The sequence below is a fragment of the Bombina bombina genome, chromosome 9 (assembly GCF_027579735.1).
Source record: "Bombina bombina isolate aBomBom1 chromosome 9, aBomBom1.pri, whole genome shotgun sequence".
In the NCBI taxonomy this organism is placed as follows: Eukaryota; Metazoa; Chordata; class Amphibia; order Anura; family Bombinatoridae; genus Bombina; species Bombina bombina.
Window position 1 is genome coordinate 5,064,552 of NC_069507.1, and position 12,917 is coordinate 5,077,468.

The window sequence follows — 12,917 nt, forward strand, 5'->3', positions numbered from 1 at the left end:
AAGTCCAGAAGATATCCCTGGGACACGATTTCCAACGCCCAGGGATCCTGGACATCTCTTGCCCAAGTCTGGGCGAAGAGAGAAAGTCTGCCCCCTACTAGATCCGTTACCGGATCGGGGGCTGATCTTTCATGCTGTCTTAGAGGCAGCAGCAGGTTTTTTGGCCTGCTTTCCTTTGTTCCAAGCCTGGTTAGGTCTCCAGACCGGCTTGGACTGGTCAAAATTTCCCTCTTGTTTTGTATTAGAGGAAGTTGAAGCTGCGCCACTCTTGAAGTTTCGAAAGGCACGAAAATTAGGCTGTTTGGTCCTTAATTTGTTGGACCTATCCTGAGGAAGGGCGTGACCTTTTCCTCCAGTAATATCAGAAATGATCTCCTTCAGTCCAGGCCCGAATAGGGTCTGCCCCTTGAAGGGAATGTTGAGAAGCTTAGACTTTGAAGTAACGTCAGCTGACCAGGATTTAAGCCATAGCGCTCTACGCGCCTGAATAGCAAAACCTGAGTTCTTAGCCGTTAGTTTGGTTAAATGAACAACAGTGTCAGAAACAAATGAATTGGCTAGCTTAAGAGCTTTAAGCTTGTCAAGGATATCATCCAATGGGGTTTCTACCTGTAGAGCCTCTTCTAGAGACTCAAACCAGAAGGCCGCAGCAGCAGTGACAGGGGCAATGCATGCAAGGGGCTGGAGAATAAAACCTTGTTGAATAAAAATTTTCTTAAGGTAACCCTCTAATTTTTTGCCCATTGGATCTAGAAAAGCACAACTGTCCTCGACAGGGATAGTTGTACGTTTCGCTAGAGTAGAGACTGCTCCCTCCACCTTAGGGACCGTTTGCCACAAGTCCCGTGTAGCGGCATCTATGGGAAACATCTTTTTAAAAACAGGAGGGGGAGAGAACGGTACACCTGGTCTATCCCATTCCTTAGTAATAATTTCTGAAAACCTCTTAGGTATTGGAAAAACATCAGTGTAAACAGGCACTGCGTAGTATTTATCCAATTTACACAATTTCTCTGGGACTACAATGGCGTCACAGTCATCCGGAGTTGCTAAAACCTCCTTGAGCAACATGCGGAGGTGTTCAAGCTTAAATTTAAATGTAGACATATCAGAATCAGGTTGAAGTGTCTTCCCTGAGTCAGAAAAATCACCCACAGATAGAAGCTCTCCTTCTTCGGCTTCTGCACATTGTGAGGGTATATCGGACATAGCTACTAAAGCGTCAGGGAGCTCTGTATTTGTTCTAGCCCCAGAGCTGTCTCGCTTTCCTTGTAACCCTGGCAGTTTGGACAATACTTCTGTAAGAGTATGATTCATAACTGCCGCCATGTCTTGTAAAGTATACGCAATGGGCGCGCTAGATGTACTTGGCGCCCCTTGAGCGGGAGTTATAGGCTCTGACACGTGGGGAGAGTTAGTGGCATAACTTCCCCCTTGTCAATTTTCTCTGGTGATAAATCTTTTAAAGCCAGAATATGGTCTTTATAACTTATAGTAAGATCAGTGCATTTGGTACACATTCTAAGAGGGGGTTCCACAATGGATTCTAAACATAATAAACAAGGAGTTTCCTCTATGTCAGACATGTTTAACAGACTAGTAATGAGACCAGCAAGCTTGGAAAACACTTTAATTAATGTGAAAAAGCAGATTATAAAAAACGGTACTGTGCCTTTAAGGGAAAAAGACAAACACAAAAACTGCAAAACAGTGAAAAAAACAGTTAACTCTATGAAATTTTTACAGTGTATATAATAGACTAAAATAGCATTGCACCCACTTGCAAATGGATGATTAACCCCTCAGGTTCAAAAACGAAGCAAAAAAACGGTAAAAACCATTAAAACAGTCACAAGTAAACTGCCACAGCTCTACTGTGGCACAAAAACCCTTTACAGAGGCCCAATATGTCAGGGGACTCCTTCAGGGAAGCTGGATGCCTCAGAATGTAAAAACAACTGCGCAATTAGAGCGCGAAAATAGGCCCCTCCCACCATGCACTCAAAGTCAGAGGGCCTTAAAAAACTATTCCTAGGAGTAAAATAACAGCCATGTGGAAAACTAGGCCCCAAACAAAGATTTATCACCTCAGTAAAAAACGTTCTTTATATAAATGCAAACGTTTTACATACTAAGCCATAATAGAAAGTAATATGAAAATTACTTTTTACTGCAAGCATGATGCCAGTTGTTTATTAAATCACTGCAATCAGGCTTACCTTAACTATATCAGGCACTGTCAGCATTTTCTAGTTCTTATCATCCTCTAGAAAATAATATACTGAACATACCTCAGGGCAGTCAATTCTGCAGGCCGTTCTCCCAGCTGAAGTTTCCTCATACTCTTCAGTTATGTGTGAGAACAGCAGTGGACCTTAGTTACAACCTGCTAAGATCATCAAAAACCTCAGGCAAATTCTTCTTCTAATTTCTGCCTGAGGTAAAAAACAGTTAAACAAACTTTTGATTGAAGATAAACTACACTAATTTACCACATCTCTCTAGCTACTTCCCTTGTCGAGAGCTGCAGAGAATGACTGGAGGTGGCAGTTAGGGGAGGAGCTATATAGACAGCTCTGCTGTGGGTGATCCTCTTGCAGCTTCCTGTTGGGAAGGAGAATATCCCACAAGTAATGGATGAATCCGTGGACTGGATACACCTTACAAGAGAAATATAATTTAGGGGGCCGCCCATCTGAGAACACAGGCGGGGGCTGGGCCATGGACTCTTCTTATACAGAAGGAAATGAAATTATCTGGTAAGCATAATTTAGGTTTTCCTTCTTAATATAAGGAGAGTTCATGGCTTTATTCCTTACTGTTGGGAAACTTATACCCAAGCTCTAGAGGACACTGAATGATAATGGGAGGGACAAAAAGAGAGGCAGACCCTAATCTGAGGGTACCAAATCCTGCAAAACCTTTATCCTGAAGACTGATTCAGCTGAAGCAAAACATCAAACTTGTAAAATTCAGAAAAAGTATGTAAGGAGTACCAGGTATCCGCCTTACAAATCTGATCCATAGAGGCCTCGTTCTTAAAGACCCAAGAGGAAGCCACAAAAAAGACAAGGAAGTCGCAGAGATCTTCTGCCCCTTACATTTCCCAGAATAGGCAATGAACAAGGAAGGAGTTTGTCTAAAATCCTTAGTAGCCTGAAGACAGAACTTCAAGGCTAGAACCACATCCAAATTATAAAGCAAACATTCCTTCAAAGAAGAAGGATTAGGGCACAAGGAAGGAACCACAATCTCTTGATTGATGTTGCAGTCTGACACGACCTTAGGAAGAAACCTTAACTTAGTACGTAGGACAGCCTTATCAGAATGGAACACCAGATAAGGAGGCTCACATTGCAAAGCGACAATCTGAAACTCTGCACGCAGAAGCAATAGCCAGTAGAAAAAGAATCTTTCAGGACAACAACTTAATGTCAATTTCATGCATAGGCTCAAATGGAGCCCTTTGCAAAACCTTAAGAACCAGATTCAGACTCCAAGGAGGGGCCAAAGATCTGAACACAGGTCTGATCCTAATCAGAGCCTTAACAATAGACTGAACATCTGGAAGCTCAGAGAGCCTCTTTTGCAGTAAAACAGACAAGGACGAAATCTGTCCCCTCAGTGAACTGGCCAAAAAATCCTTCTCCAGTCCATCCTGGAGAAACAATAGAATCCTGGCAACATTAACTTTATGGCAGGGAAATCCTTCACACCAGAATAAGTAGGTTCTCCACACCTTATGATAGATGCGACGTGTAACCGGCTTACAAGCTTGAATGAGAGTATCAATAACGCTCTCAGAAAACCCTCTCCTGGCAAGGACTAAGCGTTCAATCTCCACGCAGTCAGCCTCATAGAATCTCATAGAATCTAGATTCTGATGAACAAAAGGATCTTGTTCCAGCAGATCCTTGCGACAAGGTAACCACAACCTTCGCGGCCACAATGGAGCAATCAGTATTACTGACGCCTGCTCCTGCTTGCGGGCTACTACCCGAGGAAGGAGTGGTAAAGGCGGAAAAAGGTAGATTAGACTGAACCTCCAAGGCACTGCTAATGCATCTATTAGCTCCGCCTGAGGATCCCTGGACCTCGACCCATATCTGGGTAGTTTGGTATTGAGACAAAACGCCATCAGATCTATCTCCGGCATCCCCCACATGCTGCATATCTCTGCAAACACCTCGGGATGGAGAGACCATTCCCCAGGATGAAAGGATTGTCTGCTGAGAAAATCCGTTTCCCAGTTGTCCACACCCGGAATGTGGATTGCTGACAGCGAACAGTCGTGGGCCTCTGCCCACTCCAGAATCTGAGATACTTCCCTCATTGCTAGGGAGCTTCTCGTTACCCCCCCCCCCCCGATGGTTGATGTAAACCACTGAGGTTATATTGTCTGATTGGAATCTGATAAACCAGGACGAACCCAGAAGAGGCCAAGCCTTCAAAGCATTGTAGATTGCTTGAAGTTCCAGAATGTTGATCAGGAGAGAGCGTTCCTCTTGAGATCACAGGCCCTGTGCCTTCTTGGCACCCCAAATAGCTCCCCATCCTGATAGACTTGCGTCTGTAGTCACAATCTCCCAGGATGGTCTTAGAAAGGATGTCCCTCGGGACAGATGATCTGGACAGAGCCACCAAGAGAGCGATTCTCTTGACCGGCGGTCCAGGGAAATCTGTTGAGACAGATCCGAATGATCGCCGTTTTATTGCCTCCGCATGCACAGCTGTAATGGTCTGAGAGGGAACCTGGCAAAGGCAATTATGTCCATGCTGGACACCATGAGACCAATTACCTCCATACACTGAGCCACAGATGGCCTTAAGAAGGTCCGAAGGGCAAGACATGCCGAAGCTACCTTGCAACATCTCTGGTCTGTTAGAAATATCCTCATGGATATCGAGTCTATTATTGTACCCAGGAATTCTAACCTGGTGCTTGAAATAAGAGAACTCTTTTCTAAGTTTATCTTTCCTCCATGAGATCGAAGAAGAGAGAGAAGAGATACTGAATGGTCCTCCGCTAGACGAAAGAATGGTGCTTGAACCAGAATGTCATCCAAGTAGGGAGCTACTGCTATACCCTGGGTTCTAGCGACAGCCAGGAGAGCCCCTAGAACCTTTGTAAAGATTTGTGGAGCAGTAGCTAGACCAAATGGAAGTGCAATGAACTGGAAGTGCTGATCCAGGAACGCAAACCTTAGGAACTGGAAGTGGTCCCTGTGGATTGGAACGTGAAGGTAGGCATCCTTCAGATCTATAGTGGACATGAACTGTCCTTCCTGAACTAGAAGATGAATGGACCCTATTGTCTCCATCTTGAACGAGGGGACATTTAGAAACTTGTTTAAGCACTTTAGGTCCAAAATCAGGCGGAAAGTTCCCTCCTTCTTTGGGACCATGAACAGGTTTGAATAGTATCCCAAACCTCTCTCTGTGATAGGAACCAAGATAATGACCCCTAAGGAGGACAGATCCCGCACGCACCCCAGAAAGGCTTCCCTCTTTTCTGGTCTGGAAGACAGGCTTGAGAAGAGAAATCTGCCCTTGGGTGGATGAGATTTGAAACCTATTTTATATTCCTGAGCTATGAACTCCAGGACCTATGGATCCTGCACGTCCCTGAACCAAGAGTTAAAAAACAGCGACAGTCTGCCCCCTACACGATCCAGCGCTGGATCGGGGGCCACCCCTTTTATGCCGACTTGGTCTCGGCGGGCTTCTTGCTCTGCTTGGATTTATTCCAGGATTGAGCCGGCTTCCAAGAGCTCTTGGTGTGCTCGGGCTTAGAGGAAAACTGCTGACGTTGGGACTTTTCAGAACGAAAATTAGATCCTTGTCCCTTAGATTTGTTCTTTATATCCTGGTATGAAGGCACCCTTGCCCCCTGTAACTGTCGAGATAATGGAGTCCAGGCCCAAATAAAATATTTCCCTTAAAGGGAAAGTTGTCTAGACTTCATGTCTGCAGACCAAGACTTCAGCCAGAGTGCCCGACGGGTCTGTACTGAGAAACCAGAAATCTTAGCATTCAGACGAATAATCTGCATGTTTGCATCACAGATAAAAGAATTAGCAATTCTCAAAGCTTTAATTCTCTCTTGGATAACATCGAGGAAACCCTCCACCTCGATCAAATCCACTAAGGAGTCGCACCAGTAGGCCGCAGCTCCAGCAACCGAGGCTACAGCCGCTGCTGGTTGAAACAAGTATCCCATATGCTGAGAAAAGTTTCCATCTTCTTATCCATCGGCTCTCTGAATGACGAGCTATCCTCAAGTGGGATAGTAGTATGCTTGGCTAGCATGGAGATAGCGCCATCCACCTTAGGAATGGAACCCCACAACTCCAGCTGAGAGTCCGGGACCGGTAATATTTTTTTTAAAGGCAAATGAAGGGGAAAAGGAAGATCCAATTCTATCCCACTTGTTCTTAATAATGTTAGCCATTTTTACAGGTACAGGAAAACTTAGCAGTGCTACCCTGTCCTCGTACACTCTGTCTAATTTAGGGATCAAAGTTTCATCAGGCAACTTGGCCTCTGGAACCTCTAATGTCGACAGAACCTCCTTTAGAACAAAACGTAAGTGTTCAATTTTAAATCATAAAGGCTGGCTCCTCTGCAGCCGGAGGCCTAGAGGTAGCAGACTCCGATCCAGAAAGTTCACCCTCTGATACTTGAAAAACAGACAAATCTAATAAATCACTGGATGACCCCTGGACCGGAGAGCTATGTTTAACCTTTCGCTTGCGCTTTGCAGGGTGAGGTAGAGCACTAAGAGCCTCAGACTCTGCCCTTTAACTGCGCAGTAAAGTCTGATGGTAAAAGGCTCCCTCCAGACGAAGCTTCAGGCGTGCTATGGGAAGCTACATGTGATGAGGGAGATGACTGCTGGGTATACACCTCACAGGACGGCGAGTCCTAAAGGGGTTAACCTTCTAAGACATAATAACCTTGTTGATGCATATGGAACTGTCATGACTTATACCTGTGCCTTTAAGGATACCTGACACTAGTTGCCATCTGTATAAAAACCCCACCCACAGTTCATTCATTGCTTAGTAATTTTTTACTTTAACAGTCATCTACTTGGTACTTCCCTGGAAGTTCTATTACAAGCCTTTTGGACCTTTGACTCAAATCGTCTAAATTTGTTGCAATAACCTTTTGTGACTAAGTCTTACCAGCTTAGTTCTATTTAATTTTTGAACATTCAGTCTTCAGCTTCTCACGCTGCTGACAGTGTCTCCAGCTAATCACGCTGCTCACCGCAGCTGACTGTGTTTCCATCGAAGCCGGATTGAGCCGTGACGTCACCCGCCTTCTCAGCTGTCCGCCTGTTACCATCTGGAAGCCGCAGCTCACGCTTGTTCCTCACGCTTTCCTAGCGTGTTTCAGATTCGATCCTCAATCTCTCCAGCTTACTTCTAAGCCTCACAGACACCAGTAATTCAAAACCTTTGCCTCCGGTTTCCATCTGACAGCAGCTATAATATTCCGGACTCTATCTGGTACAGTTATCCCATTAGGTTTAAGTTTTACTTGTCTGTTTGCTTACCTCCATACTACCTGCTTAAACCTCATTGAACCACTCTGTATATATATTTATTTATTTATCACAAGGTATTTACTATAATATAACCTGCCAATCATGTTGCCACCCTTTGGCTATAGGTTATGATTATACTAACATTACCTAACAGTAAGGGTAGGTTTGTTGCCTTATTAAATGAACTCAGTTTCATTTAAATAATAATTCCTTCCTAAGTCAACAATTCTTCCACAAACCATTTAACTCTTAAAGGGATACTATCTTTATACTAAGTTATACTCTTATCTACAGTTGGATTCACAAACTATTTTTGTACTTCTCTCTACAGGGAATTATAGGATCTTGACTGAGACCTGACAGGAACATAGTTGAAAGGGCGGGCATACCAAGGCTCTTTCACAATATAGACAGGTATTACTATTAGGGATAGAGGGAGTACCCTCAAGCATATCAGAATCCTCCATAGCTTGCGCTAATAATAGTAGGACACAGAATAAACTATCTTTTAGTTCTCACAAAACAGCACCTTTATACTCCCAAAAACTGGGGCACTCACCACCTCCTAGACCCAGGCAAACAGAGAAACAAACGTCTTCTCTGATAGCTAGCTCGGTCAGGAAAGGGCAAACGAAAGTGTGACCACACCCGGTCACGTGGTGCGCAAGACAGGACCACCCCTGCTATGAGAAAAAGCGTGCCAAGCTACAAGTTGCGCAGCGTTCATAGTAATAGTAAAAACCTGTGTGTTCCGTTACCGCATAACAACAGTCTATGAGCCCAATAAATCTCCACATAAAGCAGCATAAAATCAAAGTATCAAATTTGATTAATCCCCACTGTTCAATAACCTCCCTCAGGAGGTATTAACCCAAGGTTCTATTAAAATAAAAGGAGTCACACTGTGACCCTGTCTTCTAGCGTTTTCGACATATGTAAAAATTGAAACGATCTTACCAGAATCCGTGCTGTGGAACAGAAACACAGCCTCTCAAGTGTGACAGTCTTGTAGCATCGTTCCTGACATGGACTTGAGTGAAGAAAAAGCAGACAGTGAAACTCGTCAACACTGATTGCTAAGGACTTGTTAGCAGGCAGTCTGGATGGGTTCGCAGGAAGACTCTCCCTGCATCTCCAAACTCTAATTTTCGTCAATGCTCTCACTGAGAGGCTGACAAGACTACATAAAACTCCAGTTCCATATCAAAGGGCATATACCCCTCCTCAGGAACAACTCCAAAATCTTCTGACACTTCTCTGCCAACCTCCTGTGACGAAAGGAAAAGAATGACTGGGTGATGGGTGAAGTAGGAGAGGTATTTAAGCCTTTGGCTGGGGTGTCTTTGCATCCTCCTAAGGCCAGGTTCAGTATTTCCCAACAGTAAGGAATGAAGCCGTGGACTCTCCTTATATTAAAGGGATAGGAAAGTAAAAATTAAACTTGCATGAGTCAGATAGAGCAGGTCATTTTAAGACACTTTTAAATTTATTTCTATTTTCAAATGTGCTTCGTTCTCTTAGTATCCCTTGTTAAAAAAATGAAAACACACATACCCTACACTAGTGGGAGCTGCTGCTGATTGGTGCCTGCACACATTTTGTGATTGGCTAAATAGATATTTTCAGCTTCCTGTCAGTAGTGCAATGCTGTCCCCTTAGCAATGGATAACATGTGACAACCACTAGCCAGTAATACCCATATAGTCAGCGGTGTAATCAGCACTACCTTATCCTGGTCTTCTTGCCCCATGTGACAAGCACTAGCCAGTAATACCCATAGTCAGCGGTGTAATCAGCACTACCTTATCCTGGGTTTGTGAGCTGGGATGGTTTCATTGTCTTTCTTCCAGTAAAACACAGGCGGGGGCATGCCGATCACACGACTCTCTAACCTTATGGGGTGACCTTCAGGAACACCACAGTTCCTCAGTTTCTCCAAAAACATGGGTGCTTTCTTTAATTCCTTTGCTGAGAAAGATAGAGGATTCTGTTAATGTTAATAACATTTCAGTATTACAAATATTACTCATTGACCATAATCCCCTTATACAACCACAAACTCTAATTAGGAGGCCTCACTCCTATAAGGTGTTTTCCCTCCCCCAGGTAGAGATGAAGAAAATACAAATCTCCTCTCTACTAGGTGGCCTTTAGGGTGCTCTGGGTTCTAACAAAGGTGCCACATTACCGGTTGGCTATTAGGTGATCACCACAAAGGGTTCACTTGTAGAACCATAGACATGGAACAGAATTAGAATGATCTTTTGTAGATGAGTGGACCTGTGATTTTCATTTCAATGACAAATAGCTTGAAGCACTGGTCTTATTGAGGGCTCTGACAACTTAAGCCTTTATTACCCCCTGCATAGAAATATATCAAATGCCCCTCTCACATGAAATATGGTTGCCCCACTATTCAATTAAGCATCTTTATAACTGATATAGTAATAACAATCAGCAATAGTTGTGTTTTTGGGGTCAGGCTCACAGATGTTTGTTTGACATATTTAGGAAATAATGATTCCCATGCTGGTTTTTCCCTCTCTGCTATAGAACATGCTTATGCTTGGCCCCCCAGGATATAATTTGTGTGGGTACCTCACAGAAAAAGCACGGAGGTTATGTTTAAATGCAAGAAGAATGTCTGCAGCACAGGTGAGAAATGTCTCAGCAGTGAATGAGCTAATACAGCGTTTAACCCTCAGTAACAGGCTTACCTACTACACTGAGCTCCAGGCTAAACGAATTCTGTCCAGTCTTGTTTGTAGCGATGCACGTGTAGGTCCCAGCATCTGTTTGCACCAAAGGATCGATGAGCAGGGAATGAATTCCGTTCTCCCTGATTAGCATTTTATGGCTGGCATCAAGTCTAATTGCTTTCCCATTGAGAATCCACATGATGTCTGGAGCTGGCAACCCGCTGACCTATAAAACAAATGAAAGAATGACTAAGTTTCACTTAGAATAAAACTCTCTACTGTGTGTTCGTAACTGCAACCAAAGCTGTACCATATGGTCTGATTCAATGGCTGCTCCATATCTTACTGGTAACAAAGGGGCAAAACCACAGCTCAGTGTAGTGTACCGGTCTGCTCCATATTTTACTGGTCTGCTCCATATCCTACTGGTCTGTTCCATATCTTACTGGTCTGCTCCATATCTTACTGGTCTGCTCCATATCCTACTGGTCTGCTCCATATCTTACTGGTCTGCTCTATATCCTACTGGTCTGCTCCATATCCTACTGGTCTGCTCCATATCCTACTGGTCTGCTCCATATCTTACTGGCCTGCTCCATATCTTACTGGTCTGCTCCATATCCTACTGGTCTGCTCCATATCTTACTGGTCTGCTCCATATCTTACTGGTCTGCTCCATATCCTACTGCTCTGCTCCATATCTTACTGGTCTGCTCCATATCCTACTGGTCTGCTCCATATCTTACTGGTCTGCTCCATATCCTACTGCTCTGCTCCATATCTTACTGGTCTGCTCCATATCCTACTGGTCTGCTCCATATCCTACTGGTCTGCTCCATATCCTACTGGTCTGCTCCATATCTTACTGGTCTGCTCCATATCCTACTGGTCTGTTCCATATCTTACTGGTCTGCTCCATATCTTACTGGTCTGCTCCATATCCTACTGGTCTGCTCCATATCTTACTGGTCTGCTCCATATCTTACTGGTCTGCTCCATATCCTACTGGTCTGCTCCATATCCTACTGGTCTGTTCCATATCTTACTGGTCTGCTCCATATCTTACTGGTCTGCTCCATATCCTACTGGTCTGCTCCATATCTTACTGGTCTGCTCCATATCTTACTGGTCTGCTCTATATCCTACTGGTCTGCTCCATATCTTACTGGTCTGCTCCATATCTTACTGGTCTGCTCTATATCCTACTGGTCTGCTCCATATCCTACTGGTCTGCTCCATATCTTACTGGTCTGCTCCATATCTTACTGGTCTGCTCTATATCCTACTGGTCTGCTCCATATCCTACTGGTCTGCTCCATATCTTACTGGTCTGCTCTATATCCTACTGGTCTGCTCTATATCCTACTGGTCTGCTCCATATCTTACTGGTCTGCTCCATATCCTACTGGTCTGCTCCATATCTTACTGGTCTGCTCCATATCTTACTGGTCTGCTCCATATCCTACTGGTCTGCTCCATATCCTACTGGTCTGCTCCATATCTTACTGGTCTGCTCCATATCCTACTAGTCTGCTCCATATCTTACTGGTCTGCTCCATATCTTACTGGTCTGCTCTATATCCTACTGGTCTGCTCCATATCTTACTGGTCTGCTCCATATCCTACTGCTCTGCTCCATATCTTACTGGTAACAAAGGGGTAAAACTACAGCTCTGTGTATTGTACCAGTCTGCTCCATATCTTACTGGTCTGCTCCATATCCTACTGGTCTGCTCCATATCTGACTGGTCTGCTCCATATTTTACTGGTAACAAATGGGTAAAACTACAGCTCTGTGTATTGTACCGGTCTGCTCCATATCTTACTGGTCTGCTCCATATCCTACTGGTCTGCTCCATATCTTACTGGTCTGCTCCATATCTGACTGGTCTGCTCCATATTTTACTGGTAACAAAGGGGTAAAACTACAGCCCTGTGTATTGTACCGGTCTGCTCCATATCTTACTGGTCTGCTCCATATCTTACTGGTAACAAAGGGGTAAAACTACAGCTCTGTGTATTGTACCGGTCTGCTCCATATCTTACTGGTCTGCTCCATATCCTACTGGTCTGCTCCATATCTGACTGGTCTGCTCCATATTTTACTGGTAACAAAGGGGTAAAACTACAGCTCTGTGTATTGTACCGGTCTGCTCCATATCTTACTGGTCTGCTCCATATCTTACTGGTAACAAAGGGGTAAAACTACAGCTCAGTGTATTGTACCGGTCTGCTCCATATCCTACTGGTCTGCTCTATATCCTACTGGTCTGCTCCAAATCTTACTGGTCTGCTCTATATCTTAATGGTATCAAAGGGGTAAAACTACAGCTCTGTGTATTGTACCAGTCTGCTCCATATCTTACTGGTCTGCTCCATATCCTACTGGTCTGCTCCATATCTTACTGGTCTGCTCCATATCCTACTGGTCTACTCCATATTTTACTGGTCTGCTCCATATCTTACTGGTAACACAGGGGTAAAACTACAGCTCTGTGTATTGTACCAGTCTGCTCCATATCTTACTGGTCTGCTCCATATCTTACTGGTCTGCTCCATATCCTACTGGTCTACTCCATATTTTACTGGTCTGCTCCATATCTTACTGGTAACAAAGGGGTAAAACTACAGCTCAGTGCATTGTACCAGTCTGCTCCATATCTTAC

The 12,917-nt window shown here is 44.2% G+C and overlaps 1 protein-coding gene across 3 annotated transcripts in view; it reads right to left on the reverse strand.

The window, feature by feature from the left end:
- MYPN (myopalladin) overlaps nucleotides 1–12,917 on the reverse strand; it is a 777,058-nt gene that overhangs the window by 114,744 nt on the left and 649,397 nt on the right. For all 3 annotated transcript variants that reach the window (XM_053691847.1, XM_053691846.1, XM_053691845.1), the window contains 2 exons: nucleotides 10,270–10,477; nucleotides 9,355–9,520 (listed from right to left, as the gene is read on the reverse strand). In XM_053691847.1, the coding sequence (XP_053547822.1) occupies nucleotides 9,355–9,520; nucleotides 10,270–10,477 (374 nt within the window). The remainder of the gene's footprint in view (nucleotides 1–9,354; nucleotides 9,521–10,269; nucleotides 10,478–12,917) is intronic.